General features: G+C 38.4%; 1 protein-coding gene across 4 annotated transcripts in view; it reads left to right on the forward strand.

Annotated features, from left to right (window-relative positions):
- LOC107088969 (inactive ubiquitin carboxyl-terminal hydrolase 54-like) overlaps window positions 1–10,930 on the forward strand; it is a 94,407-nt gene extending 83,477 nt beyond the window's left edge. For 3 of the 4 annotated variants that reach the window (XM_015381449.1, XM_015381458.1, XM_015381472.1), the window contains 4 exons: window positions 3,904–4,688; window positions 8,591–8,718; window positions 8,832–8,948; window positions 10,793–10,930. In XM_015381449.1, the coding sequence (XP_015236935.1) occupies window positions 3,904–4,688; window positions 8,591–8,718; window positions 8,832–8,948; window positions 10,793–10,879 (1,117 nt within the window). In that variant the 3' untranslated portion in view covers window positions 10,880–10,930. Of the gene's footprint in view, window positions 1–3,903; window positions 4,689–8,590; window positions 8,719–8,831; window positions 8,949–9,146; window positions 9,284–10,792 lie in introns of all 4 variants that reach the window. The other variant, XR_001481410.1, reaches the window with a different exon arrangement.
- The last annotated feature ends 10,038 nt before the right edge of the window (window positions 10,931–20,968 follow it).

Consider the following 20,968-nt stretch of genomic DNA (forward strand, 5'->3'; position numbering starts at 1 on the left):
CCGTGGACTTAGCAAGCAACTGTAGCAGTAAATGTAGTATTGAAATAGTACCTTCCCCACTGTCTGTCGCTTAGCAACACTGCTCCCAGCAAGCAGTCAATCTCCCTCGGCTTAAAGGATGCATTCCCCGGCACCATCACAAAATTTATACTGAAAGTTTCAAAATCTACTTTCAATGAGCGGTTTTTCACCCTCTTCAATGATTTTGCAGCTGTAATAAGAGCATGGGTTTATAGATCACTTAGAGGGAACTATAATTTGATGGAAAATCGGACCAACCAAAAACATACGTCTGTTTATTCTCTGGACAAAGCAAGGAGACCAATAAAATTTTCTGGTGTAAATACACCCAGAGTAATGTTACAGTATGTAGTTATTTTTTTTTATTTTTTTAAGACACCAAATTTGTCAATATTTATTGAAACAATGACTGCAAATGTTTATTTTATCCTAGGAATAATGTAATATATGGGGGATATAATCATTTTTTTTCTTTGCCTTCGGGTTTTGAGCAGTTATTGTTTATCATAGTAGCAGATGGAAATTATTTTGTTAGCGATTAGCCTTATTAAAGTTGCTACCTCTACAGAAAGAGTAATCATCTGTATCTTATAGAAGATAGAGCCTTACGTTAATTTTGAATTTCTCAAACATTGTGAAAATTTCCAATTCAGGCACCTTCCAGTACAAAGATTAAAGGTTCAAAATGAAAAATCAGTAGATACTGATACTCCTTTTAGCCTTCCTGTTATGTGCTGAAAATGTTGCTCTCTCTTGCTCTTTCTCTTGCTCATAAATTGGTAGCATTTAGTAGTAGATTTTGATTTTGAAAAGGTCAGAGTGATTGTTGAAGGTTAGTCAAGCACAAATGGTTCCGTGCATTTTTGATAGAAGATACTTGAAGATGTGTCACATTATACATGATAAAACAAAAAAAGTACCCAAAAAGGTGTTTGGAATATTTGGGAGTTCTTCTTAACTGTGTTGTCAAAACGTCCTATAGAGTTCCTGGTTCTTTGCTAAGACTCAAGCTATGGATAAGTATGATTTAAATGTTAGGAGACATGTCAGGTCATCATATCTATTTCATCATCATTTGTTTAATTTGTTTAATCTTCATTTTTTATTTTATTTTTTTAAATTGATAAACCCTACAATACATTGTCATGGACAGGTAGGATAACCAGGTCCAAAATGTACAAAAAACAAACAAAAAAACAGCCAAAGTCTATTAAATATCTCTACAGCAACTGTTATTAAGACAAATGTATGTGTGTTTTGAAGGGATATTAAGGAGATTTGTTGCTCGGAAGATTATGTTGCAAAGATTTTTCTGTACCCCATAACTAAGATAAGTTTAATCTCAGATACATTGATAATATTTTAGGTGATAGTGTTGGTCATTTTGATTTAGAAAAATCTGTAAACCTTTACATCTGAGTGTGTATGCGCTGACATTAAACTTTGCCTCTACTTTCTTGTTTAGGCGCTATTTTGAAGCTAATTGAACCATGGTGCAGTGCTACAATAATAGTTTCCCTAAGGGTGGTCATGAAAATGTATAAGGCATCTCCCTTTGCCCTGAGCCAAATTAACTTTCTGTAATCACATAGGTGGAAATAAAGTCTGGATGTGCTAACTTGTTAATATTGATTTTAGTCTGCATTTCATTACAGCTCTGTTTAAACCGAAGAGAAACTTTCAAAAAAAAAAAAAAAGCGAAGATGTCTGTTACCGATGGAACTGGAGGAAAAGGAGTAGGTGGAAGTAAAGCTCTCAGCACTCAGCCTTTTTTATTACCTTCCTCCTCTCCTCTATTGATCAACATAAGCCTCTGATTTATAGCTTGCTGCTGCTGAGCCTACTTGGTAATTACAAAGGCTTGAAAAGGGAAAGGAGAGCTAATGTGGGGAATGGGGGTGGGCGCTCACACATATGTGGACACAGTAGACACATTTACGGACTTGCTTTTAACACAAACTCTGTGTAAGAAAAGTTTCACTGCAAACAAGATTCACTGATTCAACCTGAAGTCCTGAGTAAAATCATTTACTGGGTCAGAACACGGAGCTAAAACTCTTTCAAAAGTATTTACTTGATCTTCAGTTGCTTTTTAACCCATTTCAGCCCAGCAGCTAGATGACGCTTTCAGAGGAATGTTTTATGTTAGTCATTAAGTCACTTAGTGAGAGGGATCATAAAAATCCAATGATTTGGTGGCATCACTTGGTGGTTTGTTTTCTGAAGAACCGAAGATATAGTCATAGCTGATATGGTTTCACCACAACCACTGTTCAAGCAGTTTCAGCAAAAAAAAAAAGGTTGAGTCGCGAAGGCTGTTTGTCTCAGTTTTAGAGACTGCTTTTTTTATCCGGGAAAAGTTACATCACAGTCACTGACGGTCACTACTTCACCAGTTGGTGCATTGAAGACTCTGCCTTCACACAGCAATCATACAGTTAGTCACCGTAAAGGCTGAGGTCATAGCTGCAGTATGTCAAGGAGCGAAACAGGACTAAGTGCTGAAAAAGAGCCACAACTCTATCATCTATAATCAGAGGTATTGATGGCAGCAGCCCAACTTAATACTGCATTTTTCTCCATGATGGCCACCCACTCAAATAGGATGTCAGATGAAGTTACTATAGGGCAGACAAATTATATAGAAACTATAGTTAGCGGTTGAACTAACAAACTAACACACAGCAGATTGGTACCGATTATCGCTAAAAATCGACCAGTTTTGGAACATTTCCTACCATTGCCTTTTCACCGTATGTCAAATTTCAGAATGAAACCCCTCATTTAGAATAGAGCAGAATAGAATAGAATATAAAATCCCTTTATTGTCCCACAATGGGGAAGTTGTTATGTTACAGCAGTAAATAAGTTACTAATTATTTGTATGTGCAATTCTAGCCTTTAAACACAACTTCAGCAGGCTTTTATAATTATTAAATGACTTTACAAAATAAACACCTTCACATTTGGTTTAGCAGATCATTGCTGCATATATTTTGCAGATATTTTTATATCTAAGGGAAACATATCACAGGACAGTACAACTTTTTTTTCTTTATGTGTTTTGTACTATACACACTCTTTTTATATTGTCTGTCATATTTCTATATTTAATTGCATCTAGATTTAACTCCTCTACAAAAGCTACTGGAGCCAAAATTTTCCTGAAGGAGTAATCGCAAGAGATAAATAAAGCTGAGTCTAAGTCTAAACATATATCTCATTATTACATCTGGAACTAAACATGTGTGGAACATGAACTAATAACTGATGTTTTTTTGAAATAAAAGCATCAATATTTTACATGTACCCTATAACAAAATATGTCCAGTTGGTTTTAATTCTTCTTCTCTTTGTACAGATGTATGTTTGACAAAAATGTCAAGCCTGATGAAATGTTTTAACATGTCTTGATGAACTCTGAATCCCTCATTTCTGGCCAAGCCTTGCTAGCCTTTGATGGATACTACAAGATTGTCTGGCTGCTTGAAAACAATAAATGAAAGATAATCAATACAGTAATATACAGTAGTGTTTCTGTGTCATGACATTTTGAAACAACAGAAGCCTTGTTAATCTTTGTGTTGATATATGTACATCCCTGCTTTAAGACCTTTAATGAAATAAGATCCTCTGGTGTTAGGGATGCTCTGATATGTCAGCTTGTGCTTTATAAACAGCATGGCTCATTGCAGAAGGCTGCATCATCACCACGTGTTTGTTCTCTAAGTGTGCGTATGTGCTTGTTTACCGTGCTGCTGTGACCTTCCCTCAATGCAGTAACTCACCTGACGTCAAATCTGCTTAGTTTTTCTGTTGTTGTTGTTTTTTTTTTGGTGCTGGTCGACTGACCCAACCCCTCCTCTGTCTATTATCTACCAGTGAACAACCTGGCTCGGTCCAAGTACTGCTGACGCCCAATCAGGAAGAGGAAGAAGACGAGTCGACGACCAGCCGACACGCTGCTCAGGGTCAAAGCCCACCCCCACCTCCTCCACCTTACCACCCCTCTCTCCCTCGACCAACGCTCACCCTTAGTATTAGTCACCCCTGCAGCCCGTCCAGTCAAAGGGAGGAGGAGGAGAAACGAGATGAGGAGTGTGAGGATGGAAGCGAGGGGATGGGGGTGAGGCTATGTGAGTTACTGCAGGCTGGGGGTGTGAGTGTCAGACCTCTAGGCAAGCACTTGGCCATCTCTCTACCCTCACTTCCTCTTCGTCTCTGGGATACACACACCTCACACTCTGCGCACAACCCGCCACCGCCCTGTTCTCCTCCCCCATCAACCCCTCCAGAATATTACGGGCAAAGGAAACACCTCACGCCGCTCTGGCAGCCGCCACGACCACATTCTCCCGATAATAGGTCTCCCCATTGGCAACAGCACGCAGTCCTTGCAGACGGAAGCACGCGTCACTGGTCCTCTTGGAGTCTGGACCGCCCGGATGCTGTGGTAACGCCATATGACACGCCCCCGGACCGCTGCTTTCCCATCAGACCACAGAATCTTGGTCAGAGCTGCAGCTACAGTTCTCAGTCTTCTCCAGGGCACTACAGCTCCCAGCATACCCCTGGGCAGCAGGGTGATGTCCGCTGTGAACGTGAAGAGACTGAGCTGTCTGAGCTGGACTCCCTTTATCAGGCCAGTCTGCAGGCTGGGAGAACAGGTACAAAAAACACACACACAAATTTCCTAGGATAGACCTAAAATATTTTCATCACTCATTGCTCCATCCTCTTTTTGTAATTTACCGTAAATGCCATTTGGACATCAGACAGCATGATGCTGCCACCACCATGCCTGCAAGTTGGTAGAATCTTCTTAGATCTAAAAGCCCCTTCAGATATGCTTTTTGTTAGAGCGATATGGTCAAACCTTTTATCCCAATGTATATTTTAATCTTGGTCGATATGATGTATTTACAATATTAAGATAAATTAAAAAGTAATTAATGGTTGCCAAGAATGTCAGCAACAGAATTCTGTACAAAGTTACAACAAATATTTTACAAGGTTTATAAAACTCCTGTGAAATATTCCCTTTAAAAATACAAAATGCATCAAAATACATTAAACCTAGAATGTCAGTCAGTGTCAAAAATTGTAATGTACGTTAAAATATCTTTAATGTGTTTTAAAGTCATATTATTAAATAGAATTATATTGCTATTAATATATTTAGAATTAATTATTTTTAAGCCCGGGTTTCTATCCTATGACTGAATAGCTTCATTTTTCTCTTGCCTGACTGTCAGATTTTTCTCCTGAAGGACTTTGCCTCTCCATGTAGACGGCTACAAATCTCAGCTAAGTTTGAAGCTTGTTCTTTTGGATCTAAGGGGTTCTCTCTTGGTCATCACTCTCTCATTTTGCTGTAATCAGTGACTCTGTTGTTCAAGTTTTATACAGTTTATGATGTAGAACTTCAGATAGTTTCTAAACAACCCGTTTATTTTCCTTTTTTGGAGGTAAAGGTCTGGGTTATATGATTCATAGTTCTGCTAGTTTTTGAAAAAAAAAAATAACAAAAGAATGACTCGGACTTGAAGGAATATAAAAGATTTCTGGACAAAAATTATTATAAAAACAAATACTTTACTTAATGACTACGATATCTACCAAGAGAGATAGTCGAATACAGAGCAAGGATTACACAAAGACCTTGCTGATGACAACAGAAAGTCTATAGTATTACTTGCCTGGAGATGTTTTTCTAAATTTGAGCGGGGTTGTAGGTATGTTTGGGGGTTCCTACTTTGTTTTGAAGAATTATTCACAAGAAACATTTATGAAAATTCACCTTAAGGCCCTTACTTTTTTAAATGTTACAAAAGTTGTAAGTTTTAACAACTTAATGTTTCTCCATTAAAAAATAAAAATGCGTCCTTTAGTACTCGAAATTAAAATGACATTGATGGCAATCGACTTTTGCTCGACTTTGTCCTGACTTTGTCCCTCATTACATTTATTACTTTTTTTTTCAAATATCTCTTCCACAGACAGAAAAATATAATGTGGTATATTGAGCTGATGGGCTCTCTGTAGTTTGCCTAACTACTATGGCCTAGTATTGTGCTAGTACAGCCTGCTGAAAGAGCAAGTGACATGGAAATGGAACCAACAGTTAGCGAGGAGTAATGGAATCCTCCACACGACCGGTGCCCCGAGGCACCAGGCCACAAACAGCTTAGCCGAGAGATACGTCTCATCGTTCAAGGCTGGCATGAAAAAGCTGGAGAGAGAAGATTTGAGCATTGAAAACAAAGTCTCTCATTTCCTGCTACGGTATCGCACAACTCCCAACAGGAGTCAGGGCCTGTGTCCTACAAGGTCCGCAGGGAAGTGACAGATCAGTATACTGACCCCACGGAGACCAGCTGAGACCCCGCCATTCTGCGGGGCTTCCAGATCTGCAACATGAGGAAGTAGCTGAGGAGACGGGGCCGATGGAGAGCAGTTTTAGAGCATCCCCAATACCTAAACTGTCAGAGCTAGCTGAGGCGCCTGGTCCTGTTGCGGTGACCCTAAAGTGCTCCCGGTGTACCCCAAAAGTGCCTCCATGTTACCAGGACTGACTGTAGTGATAAGAGACTGAGTGCTGATGTTTAGTTTAAGTTACAGTTTTGCATTCAGTTTATTCAGTTAAGCATTCAGTTAACTTTATTATGCAGTATAGGAAATATTGATATTTATTATCTTAATGCCAAGTAATGATGTATTTTATGTTAAGGTTTTTGGCTAGTAAAGTAATGCTCAAAGTTAACCTTTAAGTAAATGAAGGACATATATTTAATATGATTTGGAATGTCTAAATCTTTCTAAGTTACCTTTAAAGGGGGAGGTGATGTGGTATATGGCTCTCTGTAGTTTTCCTATGTTGTATGTGATATGCCTAGATGGATTCACCAGAACACGAGCCACAGTTGGCGTGTTGTAGTAATGTTTATCAAGTACTTCAGTAAATGTGGTTAAATGCGTGCAAGCGTCTCATCATTAATCCATTACTACAAACCTCCAAATTATTAAATATGTCTTCAAAAAAGCCATATTTTTGACTGGCCACCTTGAACAGAGCGTACCTCAGCACAGCATACCTAGATGGTGGTCATTTTGGTAATGAATGGCTTTGGTAAACTGTGAACTATGCTAAACATATTGGACAAACTTCTTCAAATGTGTGCAAAAAGAATAAGGTGGTGACTCCTGCCCTGAAGGACACAATCTGGCTGTCCAGTCATGCACAGCATACTCATCTGTGAACACATTTCTGAGGGAAACTATTAAAATAATTCCACTTACCTCAAACTTCACCATGAAATATAAAGACCTAAACATGGTCTTTGCTCAGCTTTTATTATTTATCCTTTTAGGAAACCTGCTCCAGCAACACAAAGCTTTTTTCAGTTAAACAATCAGACATTGGTCCATTTCCAACGTGTCTCTGGCCTCTTTTTATGGATGTATGACCAACAGAAGTTTGTATTAGGGAAAATTTCATTGATTGGTATTTTATTAGAATAAAACCTGGATTTTATTACAGTGCTGAATAAACCTAGTGGTTCTTTAGGAGTGAAGGGGTTTTTAAATGGGGTGTATTTGACATCATTAAAGTCACAACAATTCACCCTATTAGAAACATATGTAAAGTGATTCTCAAAGTAACCCGGGAATGGTCCAAAAAACAGAAACACATGCTTTATTGTATATGATTGATGAAGCATAAATTATCTAAAAACATTTAAAAGTGCACCTTAGGAGGGCACCCCTAGGGTCCCTGTCCGCTGGAGTTCCCTGACCAGCCCCAGAGCTCCCGGGTCTGTTCGGTGCCCGGTGTGTTTCGACTACGTGCTGCACTGTAGTCGACCAAAATCATGGACGATTTTGAAATTCCCTACTTTTTAGGTATAAAAAGTAGGACATGTCTGGGAAACAAGGATGTCTGTTCACCCTAGCACCCCTCATATTAGAGGGTCACTAAGTAGACTGGCAAAAAATAGAAGAAATCTGCAGAAAACATGTTCTGATTCTAAACATCTTCATGTTGGAACTTTGAAAAGGATCTGATTTTTTTAGGGGAGCCTGTCTGGGTTTGATGCGGTGTCTGATCAGAAAGCTCTGTGTACAGGAAACTGGCACTAGTTCCTGATCACAGCAACCATCCAATATCAGTTCAGAGAATAAACTGTTAAAAATACATCTGGGTTTGTCATGTGTGATCTGTGCCGACCTGAAAGATGGAAAGAAGGATTAATAATTTTCAACCAGTTTCCATCTATTTTTATTCCGAATGACGTCTTCAGTAGAGTCTACTCGTGTGATTTAAATATATCACCAATAAAAAGAGTATAAATCCAAAATTCTAAAAGGAATGTTAGGAATGAGTCTGCCAAAAAAGGTTTGGTACATCTTATAAAGGTAATATTCGGATACTACATAACAGACACATGTCCGTCTACCTTATCAGGTGCAAACCTAAGCAGAGGACTGACAACTGCCTCTTTTTGCTCTTTTGATTCAGCCTTTGAAACGCTTTGGGTCTCATGATTTTCCCTCATCTGCATCCTTACAGGCTGCAGCCCATCTGAGAGGCTGATATCCAGGATGGGAGTTCAGACGCGCTCCAAGACCCCCAGCGCAGACATGGAGAGGAGCGCGTATGGGGCACACAGCACCAGCAGCCCCACCTACCTCAACAAGGCAACACCTGCTTAATGATCTCTGCACATTGACGTCACACCTTCACAGGTCATCAGTTGGATCCATTTTCAGGGATGATAAAGGACTTTCTTTTTCTCTCTGTCTATTTTCAGCCAGTGACGCTGCGGGTGGAGCCTGATGATGGGGAGAACCAGAGGCGAATTGGACGCAGCCTGAGCGGCACGGTGGTGACCTCCCGCCGCAGCCGCCTCACTGCAACCCGCAGCTTTGTAAGTAGGATTATAGGTGCTCTGCTGTCTCCCTGTGGCCTTAATCTGAAATGCATCTGCTTAATGTCCCTCGGTCACGTTTCATGCATTGCTTGTCCCTGTGCTCTTCTACCTCCTGCTGTTTGTCTCATTTCTTCCTATTCTTCTGTTTCCAATCTGTCCCCCTGCTCTCTGCTTCTCTCTCTGTCTCTCTCTAAGGTGAAGCAGGCTGATGTCAGTGCCTCTCCTTGCTTACTTCCTCTCTTCTGAGTCCCTGTTGCTATTCCACCACCATCACTTCCTCCATCCTCATAATCAACACCTCCTCATCACCACTTCCCTTCACTGCTTTACAGGTAAACACTGCTTCTTCAGAGCAAACTAATGCTGCCGTGCATCTCCAGTTAACCTAGAGGGGGGCTGGAGCTGCTAATTTGTGAGCCAGATAAATTGAAAGTGAGAGACATGAACAAATTATGTGATAATGATTAAATAGGAGACGTGTTAAATCTCAGATTGAATTTCTTTAATGGTGCAGATGCTAGACTAACATGACACTGAAGCAGCAAACCTTTAATTTACACGTACTGTAAACTGCATTGTTGGAATAAACTCAGATTTCGTAGAGATTTTTTATTTTTTTTTTAAAGGTATAAGGAGTTATAAATGGTTATTTCCTGTTTCAAGAGGATCATAAAAAGAGAATAAAAAAGCTGTTTATTTCAACTTGTCACTTTAGACGAATATTGTTGAAAAGTTAAGTGGTTTCAGTAAATCTATGTAAAAAGCTAAACTCCTTTATTGTAGAATTTTTCACATAACCAGTGAAATATAAGATTTTTTTCATTTATTATGGTTTAAATGGCTTACAATTGAGAACCTCTAATATTAATACACAAGACCAGCAGAACAAATTGTTTTTAAAGAAATATTGATTATTGCATACATAATAATAAAAGGAGAACTGCTGATTGAAAAGGTTTAACACAATCAGGGTGACCCAGTAAGGTCATTGTTAAAGATGCTGCCATAATAATTGATACCATTATTTGTGTTTTTACATTTCACTTAAACTACCTTTAAATAGGATTTTTTTTACGTTTCAAAATTAATACCTTCTAGTAATTAAATGTGAAGTTGAAGGCAAATGATAGATGGTTAGAAAAGCTTTTTACAGATAATCTGAAGTGTGGCGAGCTTTAGAGAACAAACAGCATCATAAGGCAGATGAAACAAAGCAGACAAATCAGCTTCAAACATTATAGATTCCCATGGAAAGGGACATTTTTGAGTTTAGGGTAAACCAAGAGACAGAACTCATGTGGGAAAAGATGCTTCGGTCTGATAAAAAACAAAATTCAACATTCAACCTGCAAAATGCTGAATGTATTGAGAAGCAAACAGAAAATATGACCATAAGCAATAAGATAACATGGTGGTGGAGGTATTATGCTGTGTGGATGCTTTTCTTCTGCAGGGATGCTTTTGAGCATTAATGGGAAGCTGAATGGAGCTAAATGCGGACAAACCTTCCAGCAGGTCAACCACCCCAAACTGTTTGGATAAAAGCCTATCCTAACAAATGGCACAATTAAACTATTTACCTGAATCAGTTTAAGGATCCAAAAATTCCTACTTATTGCTTCTCTCATTTCGAAAGATCTACACAGCCAGCGGAGACAAAACTCAAATAACTTGCAGCTTAATGACGCTATCTATTTCACTTCACAATTATGCTCTCCTTTGGTCTCTTATATAAAATCCATGAAATATAACTTTATCAACAGAATCTAAAAAATATTACATCTACAGAGGACTGTTTATATCCCTGTTCCTCTGACCTGTTGTTTATCTCTTCTGTCCAGGAGCTGTCGGGTGGTGCTGGAAGTTTCTGGCTGTGTCTGACAGGAGTCAAGCTGTCCTCGGACCAGAGCCCTGCTCTGTTTCACTGATATCCCACCCCTGCCCTCCTCTGTAACCTCCCCACGGGACGGCGGTGCTGCGGTCCCGGGCTGTGTCACCTCGAGGGACCCAGGAACCAGTCAAGGTCTCTTCTTGACAGCCATCCTGCTCCAGCACCTTCTCCTTCAAAATCTTGTACACAAACACATGCACGCACATATCTGCACTGACGTCGAGCCTCCGTCCGCGCCTGAAGCACCCTGCTTTAGCCCCTACTTGCCTTCCCTTCCTACTTATTCTGTCTATGCAGTCACTCTGACCCCTTAAACTATAACCTCCCTTTCTTTCCTGGGACTGTTTCTCGTCTCCCTTTGGGTTTTTTGGGAGGATTCCCTGTGCAGGCGGCCGGATCCATATGGGACTGGAGCTGTCTGCATACTTGTCCCCCACCCCAACAGGACCGTCAGCTCGACGGGAGACTATAACCAAGTAGCTACTTCCTCTTTCTTCATGGGCATTTTCCCGTTGGACGCACATGTAGCTGAACTGACAGCCATATTTTTCTCTCTTTTTCTTTCCTTTAGTTTGTTCTTTCTGTTTTCCTTCCTGGAACTGAACTCTGACAACTAAGCGTGTACAGAAAAACATGTATGAAACCTGTATGTTAATTAATAAGACCTTATGGAATGTTGATAATTAACAAGTATTGATAAACTAAAAGTGGTACTTCCTTATGTCCGCATTTCAAATAGCAGTGGAGTGCACTTCACAAGTGTCTAGCTGGAGTTTCCGCCCCAAATACCCCTCTATCCCCACCCCTAAAAAAAAAAAACAACTGCTTGCTGACCTAATGACAGCTCTCCCGCTTCTACTGGGAGATTTAACGAGAAAAGCGCTTCCTGTTACTTTTTTCCTTTCTTTTACTTGCTTTTCTTTGTTCTGAAAGGGAAGCATAAGCATCACAACCAGGTCAGCAGGAAGAGGGTCTAGAAGTAAAAGAGAGGGAGGAATTTAGGTTAGGAAACCCGCCTCCTACGGGCTACTTTATCAATGAACACGGATGACTCAAGTGCACTTTGAAAGGAAAAAGTGCACTTTTTAGGGAAGGTTTTTGAGTGAGAGAGGTCCTTTTGGTTTTGTTTTACTCCAAGGCCTCAGGTGAATTTCAGTGGCACTTATAAATTCCCACTTTTATGATATGTGACGCTGGTTCGGAGACCCAGATGGGAGCAAAAACGGCACATCTTCAGCCTGATACAGTTATGTGTCTAACAAAAATATGCTTTATATGATGTATTAGAGGTATATTTTCAGCCAGTGAGCTATCTTAAGAGATGTCAAGCATTACTCTGTGGTGTAAACATGAAATCATTCCCATCAAAAAATGAGCTGTATATACATATCTCTATATATAGATAAATATATATATATATATATAGATATGATGTATGAGGAAACCCTTATAAATCACAAATCAATTGAGCGGTGTAAAGTTTTGCAAGGATTTACTAATGTTGACTGATCGTTGTAACAAAAAACCAAAGGTTGGCACTTAGCTTGTTATTCTCTTTGTTCATTTAGGTTGTTGTTGATTGTTTGCTGTCTCTTTTTCTTTTGGTTGTGGATGTGGGAGAATGTAGCCAATTGTAGCGCATGAGTCCGCTATGCAACTAAACCTTCCCTCGTAGTCCTGTGACAGAGACGGCGAGGAGCCAGGGCGCTCACATGGACGGGGACGATGAGGAGAACTCATGTTTTAATGCTGCTGGTGACCTTTGTTGTTTTGCGTCAAATTGCTACATTTTAGCTGATGGAAGCAAAAAAATAAAAACAACAACACAATGAAGAGGCAGAGAAGATGAGAGGGAATGAATGTAAAGTGAAGAGTGTGACGGTGAATGATGGGTAGGAGACGGGAGAGGGTGGACAGTACCTGGAGATGGCTTTTTAAGAGGGCGTGTGTAGACTGACTGTGTCAATTTCGGGTCTAGTGTTGCTTGGAGAGAAGGATCCTGTATTTTTGCAATAAAGTAATATTCAACGTACTCCTGCAGGGGGTTTAACCACCATAACGTGTCGTTTTTGTCTGTTTCTTTGGGAGATTAAACGGGTGCAATTCCAAAAATTCAACTATCTTAAAAAAGTTTTTTATTTTACTTGATAACCAAGGTAAATCATATACAGTCATTATTGGCAAACTGAGACAGTAATACATCATTTCAAATCTTTTTACACATATGAGAAGCCTTTTTATCAAATACATTTGAATGAAATATACATGCAAATTATTGTTTTGCATCCGTCTCAAACTAGTGTATGTTGTAAGTTGCATATCACACACACACACACCAAGAAGCAGAATAGGGAACATTTCGCTGTTCCATCCAAATGTCAAAGTCATGCCTTATTGGCTTAATTTACAGTCTACATATTGTGTTTGAACCCGTATATTTCAGGTATAACAGAACAATTAATAATGAGCAAATCATACAAAAAACAATTCCTATACCTCAAGCTTTGTTTTCCTCCATGCGCAGCACTAAATATACCCCCCCCTTTTTTTTTTCCCCCCCTTATATACTAAACCCACACCTGCTTAGGCTTCAACTGCCTGCTTAAAGTTCAAGATTGCAGTTTTTTATTTTGTCCCTCAGATCACAGCACATTCCTAAACAACCGTAATCTATCTCTAAGAATTGAAAGCTATATGAATTGCATGTGTTTTTATATATATATATATATATATATACACATACACAATCTGGATTGATTTTTGCATTCTTTTTGCCTTAGAGGCCAAAGCTTTGATATGCAAAATGCTTCACAACTGTCAGAAAACAGCTGGATTTACATCAGTTTGTTAAATTACTAACTTCTATCAGGAATTTTGTGGCTATTTGTAGCGGGGAGAAAAAAATCAAAGAAACCCAAACATACTCGTTCACAAATACATCACAACTTGGAATCAGCTGATCACGTGTCTCACTGTGTTGATATTAAACCAGGTAAGCTCAGCAAGCTCTAACCTCCATGGGGAGAATTTTGATTCCAGGAGGTGTTCATGTCGTTTAAATGGGAAAAAACAAACGTCAGTATCCAAAGGAAATTGTACTGTTTATCTGTTGATATAACCTCTGTTTGACTGTTTTTGTGTAAATATGTAATATAATATCTATCTCTATCTCTCTCTCTCTCTCTCTGGGAAAGGAAAGGGCTTATATGATGATATATATCAGACTGGGAGGACATATCTTTTTCAAAGGCTTCCCCAGATCTTTTGTGTGCAGTACTGGTCAGGCCAGTTTAAAACTTTATGAAGTTCCCTAAAATTATCTACATCAATAGAAATACTTATGTGTGCATTTACCTGATTAAACACAGATCTAACATGTTTCTTTTGAAAAAAGCAACAGAAGAAGAAAACTTTTTTTGCAACCTTATGATATTGGTAGTTTATAAAGATTTTTTTTACTTTAGTCTGATCCTCTTTTCAGGAGCAGTAACTAGCAATAAATGTATGTATTCTGCTTTTTATCAACGGGAGACTGTTGAAAAATTAGGAAGTTTTCTTAAAGCCTGATTATATCCAGAAGAATTAACAAAAGTACCTCTTTTTGTTAGGGAAACCATGGAAACACCACACAGAAGGGAGGTTTTAACCAGAAATATTTGCACTGTGAGGTGCCAGAGCAAACCAAACTGTTGGAACTGACTTTAAGATGCCAAATAAAATCTGTTTGATAATTCAGTCATAGTTACTTTTACTGTGGCTGTTCGTCATTTTTTTTTAGCACCCTCTAAAGTAAGCTTCACTCTGATTATGAAATTTCTGCAACCTTGAATTGATAAGAAAAAAGCCATTATGTAAAAACCCAATAATTTTCAGTGAAACATATTTTTTTTGCCACTTACACTGGAAAAAGCAGCTGCACATTTAGGAAAAAAAGAAGCTCCTGCAAAAACATAGACTACAGTGAAAGCACAGAAATAAGCATAGCATATTGAAAACTATCCAGTGCCACTGTTACCCTTCCTTTTGTCCTGTAAAAAACACAAAGCAGTCAGAGTTACTGACTTTAAGAGATTTCAGTTTTACTTTTTCAGGCTCACTCTTTAGATGTTTTCCTCCTTCTACACAATTGATATAAATGAATGGGTGTATAGTGTAATCGGATGCTAGCGATCCTAAAAGGGTGCTGAGGAAGTGATCTGATTTTAATCAGATGGGCTGTGGTGCAGAAACACCTGTGCATATAGTACATCAGCTACTAAGGAGAAGGGTAAGGTATCACTGCTTTTGAAAACTCCCCCACCTGCTTTTAGAACTTAGTCCGTAGTTTTCTGTAACTTTTTAGGTGATTCCCAAACTTAAGGTATTTTTACATTGGGTTTGTGAAAGAGTGTTTTCTTTTGTAACTCATAAAGCACTTTCAATAAATTTCTACTCGGGGCTTTCGGAAATGTGGCTGGTACTTTCAAAATGTGCTTTCCTGAACCTTTAGGATACTTTCTAAAATAAACAGTGTTCAGTTATGCAGTAATTTCTCTGGAAATTGGGCAAATTTCCTGCTACATTCCTACATTTCCTGCTATATTTTGAGTACTGTATGATTAGAAAACGCTACTGTTTTTGTTCTAAGACCTATAGTTTACTTTCTGTAAATGATGAAGGAATTTCCAGTAACTTAAACAGTTTTCAGAAATGTACAGTTATTTTTCCTTCTGGGTAGATATACAGTACTTTCTAAGAACATAAATATTACCATTGTGAAACTTATTCAAGTAGTTTCTTGGATCTTTTAACATACTGTCTAAAAGTTGAGTTACTTACCTTGAAATCGGAAAGTACTATCTTTGACCTTACACAATCTTTTCTTCAATGGATACATTTTCCTGGAACTTCTAAGGTTCTTTCTGCAAATACACCTAAACGTGTTTTCATTATGTTTTTAAAGATATCCCCAAAAGCTGACATTGTCAGATCTTATAGTTTGTTTTTTTTTCTTTTACCAAGAAGTTTCTTAGTGGGTACTTTTTGGGTATTTACTCATTAAGCATAATTTTCATATTTTCCTATAATGGACAGCTACTTTTGTGGTACGTTATGGGTAGTTACTGGTTACTTTCATAAATCGAAAGGATAATATTTGACAACATGAATAACACAAGCTATATTAGTCAAAGTTCTGTTGCTTTTCATTACCTTACAGAGTACCTCCTGAGACAGAAGATATTTTGAGATGAATAAGTCAATTTTTACTTATTTAATTGTACAGTTCTCTGTAAGTTTAGAGTAAATAGCTCTGGAATGTATGCAGTGCATTTTATATATAGTATTTATATAGTATTAATGTCAGAAAAATATGTTTTTAAAGCTTGATCAACTCTAACATTACTTATTTACAGTATATTACACTGTAAGGATTTGAATGGTTTACCATTCATTAGACTTAAATCCAATAAAATTGTATATAAATAAAATAAACTAATATTCATAAAACCTGAGATTTCTTATACTTAATACATTAATAAAATTTTGTTTTAAAGCTTGTGCTCCTGTGTTCCTCTATTATGGAGTTTAGGCAGAGGTTCAACTGAAGAAATGATTACTTACCCTCATCCACCTGCGTCACAAGCCAATCAGCTTTGAACCACACCTCCATGAAGCCCAATCAGCATCCATAGTTCATTGTAAAAGGTCTCCAAATCCACGTCTCAGTCTGCTACCCAAGCGCAGGCAGTGGTTTCACTATGTCAGACTTCGATTCAGATGACCCTGATTGAAACTATCTCCATCCCCTTCTTCACCATCGTAGCTAAAGCTTAATCAGAGTGTCATTTCTGCTAGACTCTAACTGCGTTCCCTGCACTCAATCTCAACCAGTCCAGCAGGAGACCGCCATGTTGAGCCTGGTTCTGCCAGAGGTTTCTTCCCAAAGGGGAGTTTTTCCTCTCCACTATCGCTTCATGCTTGCTCATCATGGACAGGTTCATGCTACCTGTGTTATCTAAGCTGGACTTCCATCTTCCAAGTCCCCGACAGAAGCACTACTATCAGCTCATGCAGTCCACTGGATCTCTCCATACAGCTCAAGTACAAACAGCAGTCATTGACTGAACCTACTTCATCGATCTCCACTCCACCAGTTTCAGTACTGGGGGGAAACATCCCTATTCTTTCCTCCTGTTTATGCATACCAAAGCAAAATTCAGCGCTAATGTTTCCTGTCACTGTCTGAGAGCCAAAGACTAAAGTAACTGTACAAATAAAATTCTTCTAATTGTCTTTTCATGTGAGTTTTTCCAGATTGAACTATTGCATGTCTTAATTAAATTATGCATTAATTAATTAAAGTTGCATTAATACACAAAAATACAGAGGTTTTTACTGTTTATTTTTTTCTCCAAAATGCCTTGCTCGTAACTGCAATATTTATATGATTATGGATTAGCAAAATCTGTAATTTGCAATCAGGGGGCTATCATTTTCAGACAAAAGTTTTTCTTTTTCCTTCCATACCACTAGATGTCAGCATTGACACACTGTATTTGGTTAGGCATGCACTGCAGCACACATCTTTATACTTTCAAAGCCTTAAAACACAATGTCTGTTTTCAGACAAGCACTCAGAAACATTCAAAGACAGGCTTTTGTTGTTGCAGGTTGTCTTTTAGGTTGAAGAAATAATCAAAAGTTTGCAGAGCTTTTTTGAAGGAGCAGAGCAAAGAAATGTTGATGGATCAATAGCCATTAACTTTCACATACACATCTCTCTCGCTTTGGTGCACAGAGAGAGAGAGCTTTGATTCTCGTTTTATCACTCATTTATATAGCTCCTAAACTGACGTAGCTGAGATAGCATGCCTCATTTTATAATGCATGGGGGTACACCCAACCTTAGTGCGCTGGCGACAGTGACATCACCTCAGCAGATTGCAGGAGATTTCTGCAGATCAACTGAGAGTCTTAGAGAGGAGAGCAATGCAAACAAAGAATATTTAGATTCACAGGATGTAACATATTGAAGACTTATTCAAGATAATGCAAATAAGGAGAAATAAAGATGCCAAATAATGACCACAGTGTTAAAATGTGCATGGAGAATAAAAATTATGGAAATACAGTTTGTGTGAATTTGAAGAGGTGTAATTAAAATCACAATAAAAAGAATGATGTCCGATCTCATCAAATATTCATTGCTTAGAGGAATTGCTATTTTCAAATGTCCTTGGGATAAAGCTAGACATTCAAATGACCCTTTATAGAACTTGAATAGCATCAATTAAGCATTTGTTAACAGTGCTTTTAGAATTGGAACAAAAAAGAAATAGCCTTGTGGAGAAGAAAAACCAGCAGAGAATAGCTTTTAAAGAAAAGAAGCTCACAAAGAAATACTCTGATCTATGCCCCCAGTTACAATTTAAACAACGCAAAAACACACAGATTCGGGAAATTGGTTTTATTAAACAGAATTTGGAGATGGTCTCCATTCTAAAGAAAATAGGTTCCAACCAATTCATCCCTTTAACCCTAGACATTACATTGAACCAGTGCCAACTGTTACATGCAGAGGCGGTTAGTAACTATTTAAATTTACTCAGTTACATTTACTCAGTTTTTTTTAAGTACCTTTAGGAGTAGTTTTACAGCAATGTACCTTTTACTTGCATAATACTATAATAAAGTATCACTACTCTAATTTGAGTACAATTTCTGGCTTCTCTATTTTGAGTTTTGGATACTATTTTGAGTATCTTCAATTAATGAAAAGTTTTCTTTAAACAAATATCCATCACTGAGAGACACTAGTCACTTTTTGCATATCATAGTGTTTCTGATTTCCTTGTCCAGACCTGTTCTGCCTCTCAGCCGCTTAGCATGCCTGTTTCCGTCCAAGCAGTCTGCCTGAACTGTGTGGATTCCTGGACCTCTGAGCCTTCCTGTTCTGATCGGTTTCCCTGATCCGGCTCGAATTTCTGCTTGTCCTCTGGGGCTGCAGCATCTGGGACAATCTGGACGGTGCCTGCCACATCTTGTTGGCAGCCCAGGGGCAGGATCATACCTTGTTCTCTGGCGATGGACTAAACTGTTAATCCAGGTTAGTCACTCACATAGATAATTATCCTCCATTATCATGGTCACTAACCTGTGTTTTTCTCCAACAGAGATTCCAGTAATAGACGCTCTAGCTGCTGATACCGTGGATCTACAGCCCACTCCATATTTAAAATGAACGCAGTCTGAATCGCTTTGAATACTTGGTCCTTCTGTCCTTTCTCATGAAAACTTTTGTTCTTGGTTGAAAACCATATTACAGCTTGAGATGGATTTTGTGTTTGAAAACCAAAGTTTGTCTGGAAGAATTTGGGATATGATCAAATTATCTTTTGACTTATTTTGAGAAATTGGAATGTTTTCAGACCAATTCACAATGCAAATCCATGAGGTGAATAACACATTATTTGGCCAAATAATGTTTTATTAAATAATTTGCTTAATCAGGAACCAATAACCTTTAGTTAATGATTCTCTACCCTCTTTGAAATAGATAGCAGCGAATAGACATGAGGATTCCATTAAAGGATTCTTGGTCATACTAGGTCATCGAAATGTAATGAGCATATGAGGAACACATGAATGCTAGTGTTATATCAGTGTTTAAACCCTTAGTGAAATAAAGCTTGTCCAAGCTACAACAATAGCTCAAAACATATTACTATAGCATAGCATGCAGTCCATCCTGTTAGCTTTGTATCTACTCATCATTAAACACATGAAATGATCAATATAATCAAAAGACATATTGTTTTTTCTGTCCCTATTTGTGCCAGACCTGCAAACCTTTTTGTCCATGTCCATTTGGAAGGCATGAGTTTCATCCAGCAGCAGCTTAGCATTCAGGCAAACAGCACCCAGGGCTTTCTTTGTGTCAGTGGCTCACACCAGGGATCCTTAGGAGGCCTTCTCATTCAGTCTGGCTCTGTAAGTTCAGAAACTCAAGCGAAATGTGTTGCAAAAAGTCTGTTTTGAAGCAGTCTGGTTCTGAATGGTCAGCCATGAGGACTTATCCTTGATCATTCTGGAGATCTGGGATTTTTGCCTGGATCTCCATTTTTGCTGCCTTTTCCAACGTGCACCCCAGGCAGCTTCATGCGAAAGAGAGAGCAATCCTGTGTTTCACTGTCCTCAACACAGAGGGGGTGTGACTTGCATACTTGACATACTGTATCCTGCTAGAAGTCGAAATTGGTATTTCATTAAAGTTGAATGAAATGTTAAGAAATAAAAGTAGATAGACATAGAGACCTATAACTGTATATTTTTGGGTTACAGTGAATGGTAAAACCCCTGCTGTACTGGACCACTTAAACAAATGAAACCAAGAAAGGAATATGTTCTTTCACACGATAACTCATTCAAAAACATGCTGCTCAATGATTCATCTACTACTGTCTGTCGTCTTTGTCTTTTTCACCAGGAGTAACATTTGGTTGACGATAATGCTAATTGTGTGATGCAATTGTGTGATAGTTGACTTTGAAAGGCTTTAAAAATTAGGAGATTTAAATTGACTTATTTTCCATTCTGTAACATTTTCTCCCCCTGAACCACATTATAAACAAAATTTGCAGGCTTGTGAATTTCAGAAGGAAGCGACATAACCAAGAAAAAAGTTATGTATGTGTCAGGAACATCAAACTGAACCTATGTCCCTCACTGGACAGCAGCTCTTCACATTGAAGGACGTAATGCAGCAAAAGAAGTTTCTGTCACTAAGAATTTCTGTGGGAAAACACATTTTTGAATGTCTTACAATGATGGCATTGAAAGGAGGTGGTTCAAAGATAACCATCCCGATGATCCACTTTCAGAGTAAAAAGTGTATTTTCAAGGTTTAGTTCACTGGAGAGAGAGGACACTCAGTTCAAAGACTTCAATGAAAAATGTTTTCCCACCACTCAAAAACTTAGAGAGGAACTGAATGAAGGAATCTGAACAAAAAATAATATTTTCATGACTAGTTACTTGAAATATGCCAAAATGAAAACACTGAAGTAAAAGCTAACTGGTAAAAATGCAACATTATCCAACTATGGATGGAACTATTTTAAGATAGATATTTTCACTTCTATTATTG

This window comes from Cyprinodon variegatus, unplaced genomic scaffold, assembly GCF_000732505.1.
Source record: "Cyprinodon variegatus isolate N-32 unplaced genomic scaffold, C_variegatus-1.0 Scaffold12, whole genome shotgun sequence".
In the NCBI taxonomy this organism is placed as follows: Eukaryota; Metazoa; Chordata; class Actinopteri; order Cyprinodontiformes; family Cyprinodontidae; genus Cyprinodon; species Cyprinodon variegatus.